Here is a 19002-nt window from a genome sequence, read left to right as displayed (position 1 = left end):
CCCATGCTAATTTTCCCCCTGCTGTTACTCACCTTCTTGTCAACTGTCTAAATGGGCCATCCTGATTATCACTACAGAAGTTTTTTTCTCTCCTGCTGATAATAGACCACCTGAATTGATTAGTCTCGTTAGAGTTGGTATGGCAACACCCATTTTTTCATTCTGTGTGTGTGTCTTCCTACTGTATTTTCCACTGCATGCATTTGATGAAGTGGGCTTTAGCCCACAAAAGCTTATGGCCAGATAAATTTGTTAGTCTCTAAGGTGCCACAAGTAGTACTTGTTCTTTTTGTTGATAGAGTAACACGGCTGCCACTCTGAAACCAAGCCCAATATATTACAGTATGCAGATAAGGCATCACCTACTAAGCCAAAGCAGTTAAACTTGGTTTTGACCACATCGGGCTAAAGCTAATCTTGATCTGGCTTGTTTGTCCAGGGCCAAACCTTGTTATAACCTTATTAAAAGCAATTTCTTCAACCCAGCCTGTGCTATTAAAATGGTTGCTCTGTTCATGGACATGGGGCATCATACTTCCAGTCTTGATATTGTTCAACAAAATATCAAAATGCATCATACTTCATTAGTGTGCTTTACATTTAAAAATACAGTAATTAAACCAGAGAACTTAAGTGTCTCTAAAACAAAGAAAAGAGCACATCACCAATAAAACATTTTTTTTTTCACATTTGGGATAGTTTCCAAGTAAAGTGAAGCTGTTTTTTGCAGGTGGCTTTTAAGTGCGATAAGTGCTCATGCATATTGCTACAGAAAGATTCACACTGGAAATGAAAGTCCTTTATCTGCAAGAGACATTGGCAAAACAAGCTTTCCAACACTTGACACTGTGTATCCTCTTCTGAACTTTAATGCCCTCCTTTATGAGTATGGTCTTGGGGCTTTTTGGCTTAAAATACTTAAATCTGGTGTCAGTTACAAGATGGCCAGAAGTTCACTAGGACAAAAGTGCAGTGATCTGACAGCAAAGACGGACATCAATAACTTTTGTTTAATCTTCACCTGGATTTTGGTTTGAACAGATCTAGACTAAACGCTCTGTATCTGATTTCCACTTACCAGAAGTGGCTAGTCCCCACATTTGAGTATTAAGAATTAGGATCAGGATTGCCCTATAAATAGTTTAAGTTGGGGGAAGAAAACCCCAGGCCTTACTTAGTTTCTTGCATGAGTCGTCATCTTCGTATTGTTCCACACCACTTCTAGACTAATGCGTGTTAAGAATGGATGGAATGGAATGGCTGGGGGGCATGTGACTCAAAGAAAGCAAAAGCTGAAAACAGACTGAAAAACCAATCTAGTATAGTTATACATTTCCTTAAATATTCCCTTCATTTTTTTCAGTAAATAGAGCTCCCAAATTTTTAGTAATTGTTTGTGGAGTGGAAGGTATCCGCTTTTGTTCAGCCATTTAATATCCTTTGCTCCTCAATCTCATTAAGAAAGATTGAAACTTTACTGTACCTAGAAGTTGTAAACTTATGTCAGTTTAATCACTGTTCTGATTACAGCATTCATTGACAGCTACCACACTGAAATAAAAAGGGGGTGGGTAGCGGGGGGAGGGTAATGAGAAACTCTAGGACTAACTGTGATACTATATCTCAGAGCAGGACCACATCAATCTGCATTGTGTGAGATTACCAGACAGTAAATCAGCTGTGCTGTGTTAAAGCCAGAAACCAGTAGCATTTGCACTTGCTCCCTGTTTCCCACTCATTGTAAAACCATGCCCTATCACTTGATAGACCTGGAAAGGAAGTGCAAAGGAAGTGAATGCCACTGCTGGTTCAGAATGTTCCAGTGTGGTTGGAAAGTTTGAGAAACAGCCCGGGTGAGAAGAACAAGACCTTACTGACAGGGTTCAATCCTGGTTAGGTCTGTTTCACATCAACTTTCTAAATCACAGCACTCCCTTTCTCCCCCTACCCTCCCTCCAAGCCCCTAGGCTCACGCTCTCTCTCTGGGTCTCTGGCACTCTCACCTCTGCCTTTTTTAACAGGTTATGCAGCCAAGGCAGAACATTGAGCACTTTTTTTATTTTTTCATCTTAGGGGAATTAAAAAATGTGTAAATTACAGGTCTGCTTGCTTCTAAAAAACCTCTCATACTTCCCAGGACTTTTCTACTGTAAATTTTATATTGTGAATGCTTTTTCTGTTGAGTCTTACTCTTTGTCCTTTGATTTATGGAACCACAGATTATTCCAACATTTCCGTTGGTGGCATGGCAGATCTGGCTTGTCATGTTCCAAATTAACCAGCATCATAATCTGATTTTTGTCTGACTCTGAGCATTTAAAAGCTGAATGCATGTATATCATGTATATAGTAGGAGAAATTATGTATATGCCAAGAGTCTTTTTATTTTTTCCTCTCTCTCCACACTGGTCTATAAAAGCCTATAAAACAGAATATTTAGGTCACAGAGTCATAAGAAAAGCTGCTGGAGTTCTAAATAAACCACAAAATGTGTCCCTTGTATACCACACCCTGTCATTTTGCATGGATTTATGCACAACTTCAGCATCAATATAGTAAACACTCTCTACTGGCAACCCTGTCATTTTAGAGCCTCCTAGTGCATCTCAAGTTCCAAATTCAGCAACAAGGTTTACTTACTATTTTTCACCCTCCTCCAGGCTGTCATTAAATGAAAGATCAAGTAGCACAATTTGCTGGACTGAAAATGTCTTTAAAAATGGGACTAAATGAATGTATGTGTTCACTTTACTGTAGATAGTGTCTTTGGCCTTACCCTGCAAAGACGTATGCACATTGTAAACTTTGTGTGTGAGTAGTCCCATTTCCTTTAAGGAATCACTACAGCAGGTTAATTGACTTCAGTAGAACAATTTGTATATGTAAAGTTCAATACCCACATACATTTTTGCATGATTGGGGTGTGATTCATTGTCGTCTTAAACAAATAATGAATGTGAGAATAACAATAGGAAGAAGGGAAATTTGCAGGGAATGGATGCCCAGTTAATTTTCTATGTGGCTTTTATATTGTTTATAGAGACATTTTTCTATCATTGCAATAATGCCAGATTTAATACATTGATAAGTGTAATACAATGATTTATAATTAGTGGTAATCCTATCAGTGGTGATGAACAAGATGAAATTAACCCTCCCCCCCCCCCCCCCCAAAAAAAAGGCAAAATCAGGAAACCCAGCAACATGCACACCACAAATATAGTTTTTACAGTCATGTTTGTACATTGGAATATAGGTCTTGATAAAGGCATTTTGAGAAACCAAACAAATGAAGTAAATAGAATTAAAATAAAAGGCCTAGTCCATGTTCTGTCACAGACATGGAAGCATTAATATTATATGGAATGATCAGTGGTGCTTAAGACAGAAGTCAATTGGTAAAAGAACATGCAGTGTCTGCGGTCAGTATTCTCTCTGATGGCCCCACCGATTTTTTTATTTTTTTCTTCCTCCTCCTGATCTCTGAAATAGTCCAATTCTGATGTACACAGCGAAACACCTCCTTCTCCTCAAGGCATTAAATTGGAGTTCGGTGTAAGGCTTAAGGAGAGGAGGGACAGAAGTTTCTAAGTTACTGCTGATGGGTTATCTTAAACCATACTGCTAGTTAAACTTAAAAATTGGGTGCCCTTTAGTTGTTGTTTTAAATGAAATATATGCTTTGATCCAGTAGATTCAGATTCAAAATATTTTAAAGACCATAGTGAATCTAAATCTTCCATGCCCAGTCACTGTTTCTAACTTTTTCCTATCTCTTTCTTTTCCCAGGATGGCTCGTACTTGGCTGAGTTCCTGCTGGAAAAGGGCTATGAGGTGAGTGACTCAATGACCGACTGCAGGCTGATGGAAACACTTGGATACAGCAACCTCTAGCTTCCTTTGCTGCTGTCCTCCTTTGCGTATGTTTTCCACTCAGCCCTAGATAACAAATCAAAACTCTAGTAAAGAATGTGCAGCCTAGCCTGTAATCTTGCCAGCTTATTGTACTATTTATCATCTAGTGTCCACTGGTGGATTCTCTCTCCTCCTCTGGGTATATCTGCTTTGCATGCTTCCCGCTAACTTAGATAAGCGGCAACTTGTGAAAGCCAAAAGAATTAGGGAATAATTTATGATGTAATGCACCACATTTAAAAAACAACAAAAAAAAAACTACTCCCAGTGAAATAACTTTTAATTTTGAAATTGCACTAAGCAATAAAAACCTTGCTAATCCATGGCAGGCTCATACTGAAAATTTAAATCCGGAGGTTGCTTTCTAATAGGCATTCTGGGTTCTTTATGGAGGTTTAGACTGGAGTGTAGTATTGTGCAGGGTTGGTTTTTTAACTTTCTCAGATTTATGACTTCTGTGCTAAGAATCTGAGCCTTGTTTACTAACCTTGATGCAACCAAATGCGTGAGACTTGTCATTTTGCATCTTTTGTCCTTGAGTTTGGACTCTAATGTAAGCTGTGAAGTGACTTGGACTTTGATAGGCTTAAGTACAAGGAAAATAAATATCTTTTTTTTTTTTGTCACATGCCTATCCCAGGGATTATACAGCAGTAATGTTCTTTTTGATGTCAGCAATGCAAAGGTCACACAGTTACCGTATCCTACGATACACAGGTGTATGCCCGCTCAGTAGTGAAAGGCTGTCCCATAGTCTTAATCATACAACAAAGAGAGAAAAAGAACGCTTATTAACTTGTGGCCCATTCCCTAGTAATGCAGTATTGTTTTATTTTCTCTTTTTTTTTTTTTAATTCAGTGTAATGTTAAGTGTCTAGGGAGACTGGGCTTCCACTACTTTCCTTTGGGAATTATTGCACAGCTTAATAGAACTCCCCATAAGAAAACTTTTTTCTTGATATATGCATCCTAAATTTTTTTTCTTCATTTCATCTTGTCACTCCTAGTTAATTCTACCATCTCTACCAACTTGGTGGTTCTTCACCTGTCCTGAGTGTTTATGCATCTTTTACATTCTTTCATAGTACTCTGTTCTTTCTGTCCCTTCTTTTTTGGAGCAACATCTGCTAGGAATAATTCAAATTCTGGGACAAGGAGACCTGTGTAGTTTCTACAACAGTGATTTTCACTGTTGTGTATGTTGGCAGTTAATAGTTTTCTCTGTTTGCTTCCCTTTCCCAAACGGAAAAGAACTCTACACTTTTTTAGTGTAGGCAGCTTCGGCATTCCCTCCTACATTTCTTACAGATAAAATTGTGCAGTCTGGCCCTGTTCACACTGGTACCAGAACTGTGCAGGCTATAACCACATTTAAACATGATTGTTTCCACCAGGTTTTTAGCACACTTCTCTGAGTAGTGTAGAAAGTGGGGTTTTTTTGGTTTTTTTTTTTTGAGACCCCCATTCTAACTTCTTTTTTGAGTGCTGGCCCCATGTGTATTCCACACGTGGGTATGCATGTGCACTATGTGCCCGAGTACAGAAATTCTCACAAACAGTGCCCGTTAGCCTGCATATGTGCAATAGGTCTCCTTATGCTCCTGAGTGAGGGTATAAGAACCAGTGCTGGTTGACGGTTCTCCAGTTCCTTCTTACTGCTGCATGGTCTAGTCGGAATCCTGTGTCCTCTCTTCCTTCAGCTTCTTTCTAGAACCTGTCAATATAATTGTAAATAGTTTTATTCTGCTTAGTTCATGCATTTTTGTTGCTGGCTTCCTTGCACCCACTTGTAGTCTAAGGCCTTGCTTGTCAATCACCCATGTGTGGAATACAGATAGAGACCAGCACTTGAAGAAATGGAGGTTGCTTACTGTGACTGGAAATTCTTCAAGATGTGTGGTCCCTATCTTCCACTTCCTGCCCTCCATCCCCTCTGCTTCAGATCCTGTTGGATCTGTGGTCAGGGTGTGCATGGGTGCACATGTGTGAGCCAACAGGTACTGCTTGTGAGAATTTCTGGGCTCGGGCATGTGGCACTGATGTGTACCAGCATGTGGAATACAGATAGGGGCCATGCATCTCAAAGAACTTCCATTGAGAGTAAATATCCTTCTTATCTGCATAGGTACTTCATCACAGTATCTGAGTGCTAAATTATCTGTGCTGAAAACTGTCCTACCTAAGTGGTTCATAGTATAGTATTCTGACACCATTTTTGGATGAAAACATCTCTAACCATACAGAAACTGTTAAACTAAAGCTTGTAGGTGGCATATTTCTGATCATCCTATTGTGGGCATGGCTCTTTCTGTATTCTGCAGTGTGATTACAAAGGCAAACTAATTTCCAACACAATTTAATAAATACACTAGTATTAAACACCCATTGAAAGATGTTATTGCTGTCTTTGGGGTTTTTTTTTGTTTTTAATCCCATCGTGCATAAACAGAATTGGAGATGCCATATGAAGAAGAAATCTCTTCTGGTAGGACTGAAGTCTTTATCGTCCTGTAGGTCTTAAAAAAAAAAAAAAAACCTGGTGAAAATGCATATTTTCTTTCTGGCCCTCAGTAACGTTGGCCAAATTGGCCAAACTAATTTTTTAATGTGTCAGGAAAATTAACTTACTATTTATAAGGGGATTTGAAACTGAAACATGTCATGTAAATGGCAATTGTTAATATTCTATCATTGGCTAAAATTTGGTATGCTATATCTATAGTTTTAAACTTTCTAATATTTATTATAACTATTTGGATAATAGTTGCTGTCACCTGACCTATTGTGTCAAAAACAATGTCACCTCATACACATTCAGACAGATAAGCTGATATTTGGTTGTAATGGAAATGGGTTCCCTTCAAGCACATGAATAAGGAAATTTACTTTGATGTTCCAATCTTCGTTCATGATGTTGAAAGTGGAAGGGTGGGGAGAAGTACAATGGCATGAGCTGAAATTAAGGATGGTAGCATTCTTAATTACAGTATAAAGTCCTTTAAAAACATATTTGTTACTGATTCAGGACCTAATAAGCACTTGCACGTGCATACCTTTCAACACATGAATAGTGACATTGACGTCAATGGGCTTGATTACTTGTGTACTTAAACTTTTGCAAGTGCTGAAGTGCTTTATTGGATCTTGGCCTTAATGGCAGTGCCATATATGGCCATGTGGGATACTTGGGTATGATTCCTGGTGCCAGTTTATTGTTAAAGACTTAGAATGCTGTGCAAGCTTGTGCTCGCTGCTCCTTTAGGGCAGGAATTACCTAGAATCTCTCAACTGTAATCACTCTGGCCAATTAAGAAATAGGCATAGATAGGGTGTATAGGGGGTTCCATCCAGTTATTGTCTGTGAAGGGGATATTAGCTGAGATGCAGGGCTTCAAGGATAGGACAGCAATGCATGGGGGAATGCCCTTTGCTTCAGTACATAGAAAATAAAACCAAATGTGTGTTTCTATGGGAGATGCTGGTAGATAATGCTTTAGCATTGTACCAGTGCTTTTCGAAAATACAGATAGGGGTCTCACATATAGCTGATCTTAGACAATTCTAACTTTTACAAGTCTAATGTTCTCAACTGTGATTTAAGCATGCCATTTTTTTATGCATGCTTGTTTTTGGAGTGGTGCTTTCTTGCTTCAGTGTTTCTAGCGTTGTACCAGATTCTCTCCATTCAGATTAATGTAATTCTTCTTTGAGTACTTGCTCATGGTCGTTCTATGTCAGGTGTGTGTGATTGCCACATGCACTGGTGCTGGAAGTTTTTCCCCCAGTGGAATCCAAAGGGGGCTGGTTCTAGCACCCTCTGGAGTAGCGCACCTATGCGTCGATATAAGGGGTGCTGCCACTGCCCCCTTCAGTTCCTCCTTACCACCATTGACGGTGCTGGAACATCCTCTTGCATTGGCAAGTGGTTATACTAGTGGTTGTTTCTCAGTCATCTTTACAATCCGTCCTGGAATACATCTAAAGCACCAAGGGCTGGCATTCTCATCGATCAAGGTGCACCTGGTAGCTATTTTGGCCTTCCATCCTCCCATCCAGATAAGTCTTCTCACATGTAATGATGATCAGACTTCTTAAGGGCCTGGAAAGGCTCTTCCCGCAGGTCCATGATCCGGTTCCCCAGTGGGACCTCAACCTAGTTCTGTCTACGCTCACTGGTCCTCCCTTCGAGCCCCTGGCATTCTGCTCTCTCCTGCACCTGTCATGGAAGATCGTCGTCCTTGTAGCCATCTCTTTGGCGAGATTAAGGCTCTAACCGCCGAACCCCACTATAGTTTTCTACAAGGACAAGGTCCAGCTGTGCCCTCACCCAGCCTTCCTGCCAAAGCTGGCATCACAATTCCATGTCAATCAGGACATCTTCCTGCCAGTTGTATTCTCGAAGCTGCACAATTCCAACGAGGAGCGGCGTCTGCATGCTTTGGATGTCAGACGTGCCCTGGCTTTCTACCTTGAGTGAACCAAGTCCGTCCACAAGTCTTCTCAAGTTTTCATTGCAGTGGCTGACAGAATGAAGGGTCTCCTGGTGTCATCATCTTAGAGAATTTTATTCTGGATCACCTCCTGCATCTGTTCCTGCTACGAGCAGGCAAAGGCTACACCTCAACAGTTAGTGACAGCTCACTCAATAACAGCGCAGGCATCGTTCTTTCTCACCGATGTTCTGATCCAGGACCTCTACAGGGCTGCAACGTGGGCGTCTGTCCATACCTTCGTGACCCTCTGTCATCGCCTAGATGAGGCCCGAGATGCTGCTGGCTTTGCCAGAGCAGTGTTAAAATAGACACGACCATGAACTTCTGCCCACCTCCAGAGGAACTGTTTGTGAGTCACCTGACGTGGAATGGACGTGAGCAAGACGTGAGTTCTGTCCATGTTCATTTAATGTAACTTCATCAAATCCCGGTATAAGAAATGGTGCTAGGCTTCCAAGTAGGGAATCTTAGTATTGTCTTGTATGAAATCACTAGTCTGTACTGGTAATTAGGAATTTCAGTTCCGGGGGGGGTGTGGTGTTTTGTTACAAATTGTTGCTTTGTTTTTTAGTCATTTTGTTTTCATATATAGATTTAGCCTCTGTACTCTCCCTCATCATTAGAGACTAATAATTATTTTGTAAGAACTATTAATATACACAATATTGTACAAAATATAAATGACACAGTTCCTGTCCCAAGGCTCTTTACAATCTAAATATTGTTATCCATTATAATTAGGAACATAAGGTTCAGCTCAGATTAGTGATCTGTAGCATTCCCTCTCAACCAACTAGCTTCATTCTTTCAGACTTTTCAGACTTTTCAATATTCTAATTGTTTTTGTCTCTGAGCCCTTTCTATTTATGGTATATCGTTTTTGAGATAGTAACCAGAACTGAATGCAATATCCCAGGTGATTGTTCAATATTGATTTATATAACAGAATTATACTAGTCGGGAAGTAATACTGGGAGTTATTCCATATGCATTTTGTTTGTTGCTATACTTTGAGAAATAGTTTTAATTGAGCTTTCAGCAATGATTGTCAGCTCTCTTCTATGATGATTGCAGTTAACTAAGTATCCAGTAATTCCAGTAATGGACAAGTATGGGTCAGAGTATTCCTTCCAGTGTGTTACACCTTGCATTTCTCAGCACATAATTCTTCTGCTTTGATGCCCATTCACCTACCTTTGTTAGGTCCCTCAGAAATTCCTCAGTCTTCTGTAATTTTGCATTATCGGCAAACATTTTCACATCGCTGCTCCTTTCTTTTACCAGAGAATTGATTTAATACCCCCAGTCCTAGTGAAGAATATTAGGTCACAATACTTTTTGACATGATTTGGAAGGTGACCACTTATTCCCACTTTTATGTTTTTTATTTTTTTGTCCATTAGCTAGTTTCTAATCCATAACATCACCTCTTGCCCTGTGACTACTTAATTTCCTTAATGTGAGGGACTTTGCTGAAGACTTCTTGAAAGTTCAAATAACACACACAAGCCCATTCCTCTTTAATTTGTTGAAATATTCAAAGAATTCAAATTAAATACATTTTCCTTTACAGAAATCACACTAGTGTGTATCATATCAAGTTCAACTAGGTATTTTAAAATTGTTTTCAAAGGTTACTTCAACCAATTTACCTGTGCATTTTATAGTACTTTCTTCTTGGGGATTTCTGTAGAACCAACTTCTTTCAGGAAAAAATATATTCCTTTTCAGTAAAATGGAAAGTGAATGTACTTTTTTCAAAACACATGAAATCTTAACAATTTACTCAGCTTTGTTTATAAAAGTCTCTTTCAGTCTAACAGTAAAATCAGCCACAACACTTATTTTTTTAAATAAGCTCAAATTTAAAAAAAACAGTCCCTATTGAGAGAGATCCATTAAACTTCACTCATAACTAGATAATCCAGTTTGCACACATTTTGGCATTGTCACAAAGTTTGCATTTCACCTGTCTCACAAGCAGACAGAACACCTTTCATCAGTTCTTACACTAATATTAGCTGTCATGGATTAAGCATTTGGGAGGTTTTCTTTCTCTTGTATGTACACACAGGAAAAAAAAGGGGGGGAGAGGAGGGGAAAAAGATAAAAATGAGGTTTGCATTTATCGCTGGATGCAAGACACTCTTGATCTGTTTATCTGTTGGAACTTCATCAAGTTCTGTGATATTTGCACGTAACACATTTCAGTGGTTAGCTGTTGGTGTCATAGCCATTCAGCTGCCACTAAAACTTTGGCAAATAGTCTTTCGTCAAGCTTTGAGCTGGCAGTGCTTTATGGTTTATGTAAACTTGAACTTCAGAATAGCTTAATTCAGATAATCAAGATATATCCTCATCAATCAGGACTTGAAGTCAGAATATTTTCTTTTTAGAAATCGTAGAGTACTTCAATTTACTTTAAAGAAAATTTGAAAAGTTTTTTGCTGGTAGAATGGAAAGGTGGTTGATGTGCCTGTAAACAAAACATTTTGAGTTAGTAAATACAAAGTTTCCAGCATTTTGTGCAACCTCATAAAAACAAAATCTTAATGTCTTTATGCCTATGTATTTTTTTACGCATTTTACTAAAATTGTATTCTTACAAAAATAACTTCTTAAACAAGTTCTACAAAGAACACAGCAGAATGTGGATTTTTAGTGTGGAACATTTTCTTCACAGTACTACAGAAATGTGTGGTCTAATGGAAACAATAAACCTCAAGGCTCAAATTTTCAGAGGCCTTCAACTTGGCATTTAAAACAGTACGCACCATATTTCCATATCAGATTTTTAATAATAATAATAATAAAAAAAATTGAGCACAAATTACATCGTGTAGACAAATTAGGTAAGATGGATGGCAAATGTAGTTTGCACACTCAGATCAGTGTCTTTGGGCATGAAAAAACTTCAAATGTAACAATATATGGCTACGATGTTAGGGTCTGCTTTCAAAAATTAGCTTGTGAATTTAGTTAGATTAAAACATTTTAAAACTCTGAAAGCTGTATGGCTAGGTTATACAGTTCAGTTCTTCAGGTGTATAGTTTAGTCAATTTTTGTATGCTTTAGACAAAACAAAATGAGACTTTTGCATGTATAACCAGCGGTCGCCATCCAGAAGTTGTCCAGGTTGTTCAAGGCTGTTGGCCACAAATTAATCGGGGGGAAGGGGGCTGTGATGATAGGAGAAGAGATGGCCCAACCCAAGCAAGCGAGTTGCATCAAATTATGACGGGAAAACTTCAGAAATATCTGGAAAAAGTCAGGTGTTTAAAGTTGAAGCTTCCACTTGCGCGAGGAGCACTTGGTGACCTAAACTGACACAAACCTTGGCAGCAATGAGGAGGCTAGCTTTACAGAAAGAGGAAATGGGATCAGTTTTTGAACAATTTCTCTAGTGTGTTAGACACAAACAGGCTTTGTCAGCCAGGCATGTATTCTTGTTCCAGCTAATCATTTTTTTTTAGACATTTATCATGGTCAGTTCAGGGAAGTTACCTTTCTCCATTTAAGTCTAAGCTCCCTCGTGTTCTCCTCTCCTACCTCAGAACACTGAGTCAAGAGTTTGGAATTAGGTCCTGTTCTGTCTGTCTATTTTTGCACTTTCAACACACACAACTCCTGAGTAATTGAAAGTGTTTATCAAATATCTGCACAATGCAATTGTGCACTGGAATTAACAGGAGAGGATATAAAACATTTAGGATATCGTACTAAAGAAGGCAGCACCAAAGAGCTGAACATAAAGTACTCTGTGCTAAGTCACTGACAAATTTATGCTGCTACGTGCTTTCTGTCTTCGATTCAGGAATGAAGAGAGTTGCCTGTCAATGGTACCTGATACACTTGTGTGTTTTGGATAGGGATGGGGTGAATGGTGGACAGAACTAGAGCTATCTAACAATTTTTCTTAGCCAATTATTTATGCAAAAAAATCCAAATCAAAGTTCACTGATGGTATCCGAACATTTTACCAGATGTGTGGGTTAATTGCAGCATTTGTTGTGGAAAAAAGTTCTAAGAGCTGTTTTAAATTATATATCAAGGTATGACAGAAGCCCCATTTCTTTTTGTATCCTTCTATTCCCATTTAAACTACAGGTGCATGGAATTGTTCGCCGATCTAGTTCTTTCAACACTGGCCGGATTGAGCATCTCTACAAGAATCCGCAGGCTCACGTTGAAGGAAGTAAGGTGTTGTCTGTATAGTTGTTTCTCATTCTACATTTCTTCATGCAGTAAATTTTGTTTTATAGTATATCTTCTCCTATCGATGTACAAATCCTCTTTATTTAAAGCATACCAGCCTGTAATCACTATAAAGTTGTCTCTTCCCAGTGGAGATTTGGGATCTGTTGTAAAATTTGTTGTTCATCAGCCAGCCATTCTTCTTGTCTGTCTTCCTATCAGAAGCTCTATCTCAGTAAGAAATGAAAGCAGTTTTCAGATTCAATTTGATGCAAAATTTTATACTTATGAATTGGCTGGAAAGAATATACAAAAATATTTAAAGTAATTCATTGAGAGAGGGTGGGGAGGCATCTTGTACTCAGTACAAATTTTGATGTTGCAGTTTTCTTACACCAAGATCAATAAAAAGAGAAGTGAATGGCTAGACATGCAAAAAGCTGCGTGAGGTTGAGAGAGCTTTAGGAGGCTGGCAATGTGAAGCATCACTGGAGTAAAACAAGTTTTGAGGGTAATTATCTTTTTAGTTACATAATAAAATGGAGGATCATCTTATATGCAACTCTGTATGGAATATCGCTCTAGCACTGAAATAGTTTTACTTTCTCATTGCCTTTAGGGCTTTTTTTTAAAAAGCAAGCCAGCAAGCCCCAGCCACACCGTAGCTTGCAGCAAGCCCCAGCCACACCGTAGCTTGCAGCAAGCCCCAGCCACACCGTAGCTTGCAGCAAGCCCCAGCCACACCGTAGCTTGCAGCAAGCCCCAGCCACACCGTAGCTTGCAGCAAGCCCCAGCCACACCGTAGCTTGCAGCAAGCCCCAGCCACACCGTAGCTTGCAGCAAGCCCCAGCCACACCGTAGCTTGCAGCAAGCCCCAGCCACACCGTAGCTTGCAGCAAGCCCCAGCCACACCGTAGCTTGCAGCAAGCCCCAGCCACACCGTAGCTTGCAGCAAGCCCCAGCCACACCGTAGCTTGCAGCAAGCCCCAGCCACACCGTAGCTTGCAGGATAGTAGCAGATAAATATAGTAAAATATGAAGAGTTCTTCCAAGCTACACAGTAGATCAAGGTTCAATGGAGCAAGAGAATTGCAGTTGGTGCACTGGGGTAGATTCTTTTGACCTATGAGACTCGGCACAGGTCTGGTCCAAAAAAAGTGTGCTGCATGTGGATTTTGCTTTTTCACTTTTTTCGATCCTCCTTTTTAATGACTATTTGAAGCTGTTAAGGAAGAGTGAGATGTTTTAAGATGTATTATCCATACATTAGTGAGGCTCAAATCTGGATTCCATTGTCTCATGGCAAAATATGGGGTCTGGATGAAAGCTGGTTATCTGTGACTCAACATGAATGTTATCACACACATAAATAACACGTGCAGCCTTGCATTCTCCTGTCTCCTTTTCATCACCACTTTAGAAAGTTCATTTGGCTTAGAGAGTCCTTGAAGCAGTCTAGGTTCCCCCTCCTGTACATGACTTCTCTTCATAATCATGGATGCTCTTACCCCTTTGACCTTTGCTGTCAGTGCCCTTCTGCTCTTTTGCCCAGTTTCCTCTACTTCTGCTCTTTTCTCAAAATGGTGACTGAGACCTTCTCTTTTATGACCTCCAGTCCCTTTTGTCAAGTGATCCATTGTATGTCTACACTGCAGGTGCTACAGCAGCATAGCTATGGTACCCCGTAATGTAGATGCAGGCTACAGCGACGGAAGGGTTTTTGATCAGTGCAGGAACTCCATTTCCCCAAATGATGGTAGATGGGTAGATGGAAGCATTCTTCTGTTGACCTAGTTGTGTCTACAATATGGGTTAGGTCACATAGATACGGTGCTCAGGGGTGTGGATTTTTCACACCACTGAGTGTCATAGCTATGTTGACCTATGTTTTAAGCGTAGATCAGACCTTAATTACCAGCTCCTCTGGGCAAACTGGTTCTTCTTGGTAGCAGCCAACTCTGTCCAAGGATGCTTCTATTTGAATAGAGCACCATCTGGGTATAGTGACCCCCTATTTGCCCTGTGTTGCCATCCCATGGAATTTGTCTAACATGGTGGTAGAAGGACACCAGAGAAGTCAGCAAGCCCCACATTCAGTCTAATACAGATGCACATGAAGAACTCCCAAAATCATACAGAGTTCTTAAGCTGTATGAAGACAGATTCCGCAAATCATCACAAAGACAGAACCAGTACTTGCTGACACTGGCAATGGCAATTCTTGCTGAGCATTTAGAGAAATAAATGTGTGGACCTACTTATGTGTCACTGCTTTTATTGAAGTTGTATCACCGTTTTTTGCCACAGTGCTTCGGTCTTGGAAGGGTGCTACCTCTGTCATTGCTCCTGGATTCTCAGATTGCTAATGGTATTCTTTATCACCTATGTTTGGTGAGAAAGCTGAAACCATTTCTCTCTAACGTAGACCTCGCAACAAACTTCCCCACCTTTCTGTTAGGCATTTAACAATCAGATCATCACATCTGACAGGAGAACTTTTTCATTTGAGGGCCTTTGTCTTTGAAATTTGCTCGCTTGGATGGTTTAACAGAGCCCAAGTCTATCAAGCCTCAGAACATAATGTAAGATGTATTTTTATTTGGTTTGACTTTTGCTTGTTTTTATCTTACACAATTTGAAAAAAGACGAGTGGTGGTCAAAGCTACCCATTATGGAAGGCTTGTCTTTTGTATTTTAAACTTGAAAATAATCGTCTAGCTGCTATAGCAAAAGATCATCTGAAGAGCAATAAAATAAATTAGTATATTTTTATGAGGAATGCTATTCCCAGTTTTTCCAGCGAAGACCGTATTAGAACTTGGTCTACTACAGTTTAAAACATCATGGCTAACATGGTAAACTGAAGCACAAGAAAATAAATAAATAGCTACAGTATTCTTTTTTGGGTACCTCTCCTGAGCTCGTGAAAGGAAACTGAAAAAAGTATAGAACACCAGAAAGAAAGCAAATACTAATGTTGACATTCTTTCTCGATCATTTTTCTCTAATAGAGGAATGATAACTATCTGAATCTGATGTGGAAGAATTAGGCTTGGAATCTCAGGAAAGTCTGTTCCATGGCAACTATTTTGAAACAGGTCTCCAGGCAGTACTGGAGGAAATAAAGAAGCAATCAAGTAGCTCTAGTCTCATCAACTTCTAAAAGCTGTGTATTCCCTGTGCATTCTTCAGAGGAACAACTGATTTCAGTTTGAATAAAAGCACACTGCAAGGGGTGTGTGTCTCAAGAAGCAAGTAGTGACATTTTATAAACCAAGCTGGATTGTGACTCTATGCCAAAAATAGATTCCATATTGCTTTCTAAAGGAGACTTCTAAGTCAGACACAAAGAAATTTTAAATTACTGTGTTGAAAGTTCTATGCACTTCGCATATTTTGTAAAACTGCATACAGAACAAATAAACCCTGTCCCAAATAAAGTCTCTCCTTTTAAACTATTATATATAAAACTTCTCCTTTTCACAGATAAAAAGTTCCTATTTTTATCCCGAACAGTCCATTCACCATAGCTGTATACATTGCTGCTCTATTGTAAAGAGGAATGAGGTGGTCAAGATGGGAGTCTGGACCCAAACTACTGTGAGATTTACATTTCCTGCATGGAATTCCACTCAGTATGCAGACCACTGCTTTCTCTCTAATAGCTGAAATTTCTGAGTAGTCTTCAGGCATAGCTTATGTAGAATGTATTACAGTGATGCAGGTGACCCAAGCCATGGATAAGTGTAGTAAGGTCTGCGTATGGAAAAAACCTTTTTGCCAACTGCAAAAAAAGAGAGAAGTGCAACCTTAACCATCTCTATCTGGAACCTCAGGGGCAGCTACTGATCAAACATTATGCTCCCTCCTCACACCCACCTCACTTGCAAACCTGATTAATAAACAGTGGTCTCCCAACTTTCATGGAAGAAACTCATATAATCTCTGCATTTCTTACTCCTGAGGGAATTCTGTGACCAAAAAAAATTGTGCACAATATTTTAAAATTCTGCAAATTCTATTTGCCAATAAATAAATATGGAGGCTCCAGCCTGGCAATGGGGAGCACAGGCCACTGGCTACACAGAGGTGGGAGATCACCCTGCACCCCATCCTGTCCGGGACACAGACTCCGCGGTGAGGCTGCACCCAACCCTGACACAGTGCAAGGGCTGAGTCTGACCCAGAAACATGCCAGACACACCAGTTTTGGGTAGACAGGCTTAGCCTGGCAGGATCGAAGTGTGTGTGGGGGGGTTACCGGGGTAAGAGGTTTGTGTGGAGCAGTCTGCGTGTCGGTGGGGGGAATGCAAGGGCTCGTTGGGGAGGGTTCTGGCTGTGGGGCAAGGGGTCTCTGCTGGAGGGTCCAGGAGATGGTGCTTGGGGCTCAGTGGGTGTAGGGGGGAGGATGTGGCTGCAGGGGACTCATTGGGATGGTCCAGGTGTAGGGGGGTGGGGCTAAGCAGGGTGGGGAATTTGAGTATGGGGGGTGAGGCTCAGCAGGGAGGGCCTGGGGGGTTGGTGTCTGGATGAATGGGGCTTTGGTCACTCCTCAGCTGCAGCTGCACATACAGCAATCCCTCCTACTGCAGCTGAGGAATGAAGGGGACAGGAAAAGAGTGGGGTGCAGGACCACGGGAGGTTTCTGAGGGCGGATCTCACCCGGCTCTGACCGCCCTGTGTAGGGGAAGAGGGAGTGTGCTCCCAGCCCAGCTCAGCCCGGTGCAGATTGGAGCCACCAGCCAGGGTGTCCCCAGCCCCGCCCCACCCCACCCCACCCCACCCCATCAAAGTGATCTACCTCTCCACCGGCTGCTCCGGGTGCTTGAAACAATGCGGCTGCGCTGCTGAGGAGGGGCATGTGGCCTCTCCCTTTGCTTCCCCGCCAGTAATTTTTCTCCCGGGAAGTGTAAAATCTGCGGGGGCATGAATTCTGTGTGTACACAGTGGTGCAGAATTTCCCCAGGAGTAATTTCTTCTGGTTGCTGCTCTGAATCCAAAAGCATTACCTCCTTCTTGTCTGCCTGAGTCTCAGCCAACTAGTTCTCATTTAGAGAACCCTTGGCTAGATGCTGAGTCTCTTATCTGACTGGTTGATTCTAATGAGACAGACACGCAGCTTGAATGTTGTCCACGTACTGAAGACCCTGCATGCCATACCATCTCACTATCTCCCCTAGCAGTCTCGTATTCACATTGAAGAGGAGGAATGACAAAATTAGTTCCCTGTAGGACCTAACATGAGAGATCCTTCAGGCAAGATGAATAATCTCCCACTGTTCTCTTGTGGGGTCTCTCAGAAGCAAAGGAATGGAGCCATTCAGTTTCCAGTTCCCTTTAACAAACTCTGGAGACCAAAAACATCAGCAAATAATCTATGTTAATTCAATGTCCAGGGTCTTGCTTTAGCAGATTAAAAACAAAGTCTCCGTCCATGATTGATTTTTAACAAAATAGCTATTCATGTACACTATTTTTGGTACTAGAAATGTTAAAACCTATTTACCATGATGAATAAACTGTATTTTGAGAAGTTCTCTACAGGTTGTAGTTTGAGGACAAGGACAAAGTTGATAAGTTTTATATGGTTTCTTTGTTTTGACAGGAGTTGGCTCATGCTGATACCTCCTTTTTCACATATCTGTTAGAAACTAACCAAATCAGGAAAGACTAAATACAGCTGCATGACCAGTATATCTGACCACAAATGAGACTTTTGTCAGTAATGTCATGAAACATGGTGCATTGCCTGTTGTGGTGTGGTGGGGTTTTTTTGTTTTTAATTACTCTTTCCTTAGTGTTGCTTCATTTTTAGAACCTAAAGCTTTCAGGTCAGCAGTGCTGAGTCTGACTGTATTATCACCTACACTTTCAGCCTATGAAAAGTTTAGTGATGTGAGCATTTCTTCTTTGCAGGTGTTTGAGAATCATCTTTAGCTGCTTAATACACAAGAAAGCAAACTGACTTGATCACAAAATCTTGTACGACATAGTTTTGTTCGGTAAAAACAAACCAGAACACTTTCTCTGTGTGACTCAATTGTATATTTAATGCTAGTTGTCACTGTGACATATACTGTAGAGAGGAAATTGGCCATAGCTACCACTGAACATTAGAATATTTTATGTATTATGTTTTCAAAGAAGAATAGTAGAAGTAAAGCCTTGAAAAAGTATCAAATAAAGAGCTGTCACTTATGGATGGCTTTGACTGGCTTTCTTGTAGCTGGCCATGAACAGAACTTAGCAGAATATTATTTATGACCTACATCCTTGATACAAATTAGTAAGGGGTGACAAAGTTAGTATGTTTTGTTCTTTTCTTATCCTGGCACAAGACATTGTTACGAGTACCCATGCTGAGTGAAGGATAGACCTCAGTAGAGGTCAATGGTACTC

At 40.4% G+C, this 19002-nt stretch overlaps 1 protein-coding gene across 2 annotated transcripts in view; it reads left to right on the top strand.

The window, feature by feature from the left end:
• GMDS (GDP-mannose 4,6-dehydratase) overlaps window positions 1-19002 on the top strand; it is a 549352-nt gene that overhangs the window by 95233 nt on the left and 435117 nt on the right. For both annotated transcript variants that reach the window (XM_084619255.1, XM_084619256.1), the window contains exons 2-3: window positions 3790-3834; window positions 12517-12604. In XM_084619255.1, coding sequence (XP_084475381.1) covers window positions 3790-3834; window positions 12517-12604 — 133 coding nt within the window. The remainder of the gene's footprint in view (window positions 1-3789; window positions 3835-12516; window positions 12605-19002) is intronic.

The sequence above is a fragment of the Lepidochelys olivacea genome (genome assembly GCF_965140295.1).
Source record: "Lepidochelys olivacea isolate rLepOli2 genome assembly, chromosome: 2".
NCBI classification, from domain to species: domain Eukaryota; kingdom Metazoa; phylum Chordata; order Testudines; family Cheloniidae; genus Lepidochelys; species Lepidochelys olivacea.
The sequence above is the reverse complement of the archived record's forward strand: the minus strand, read 5'-3'. Positions and strand labels throughout refer to the sequence as shown.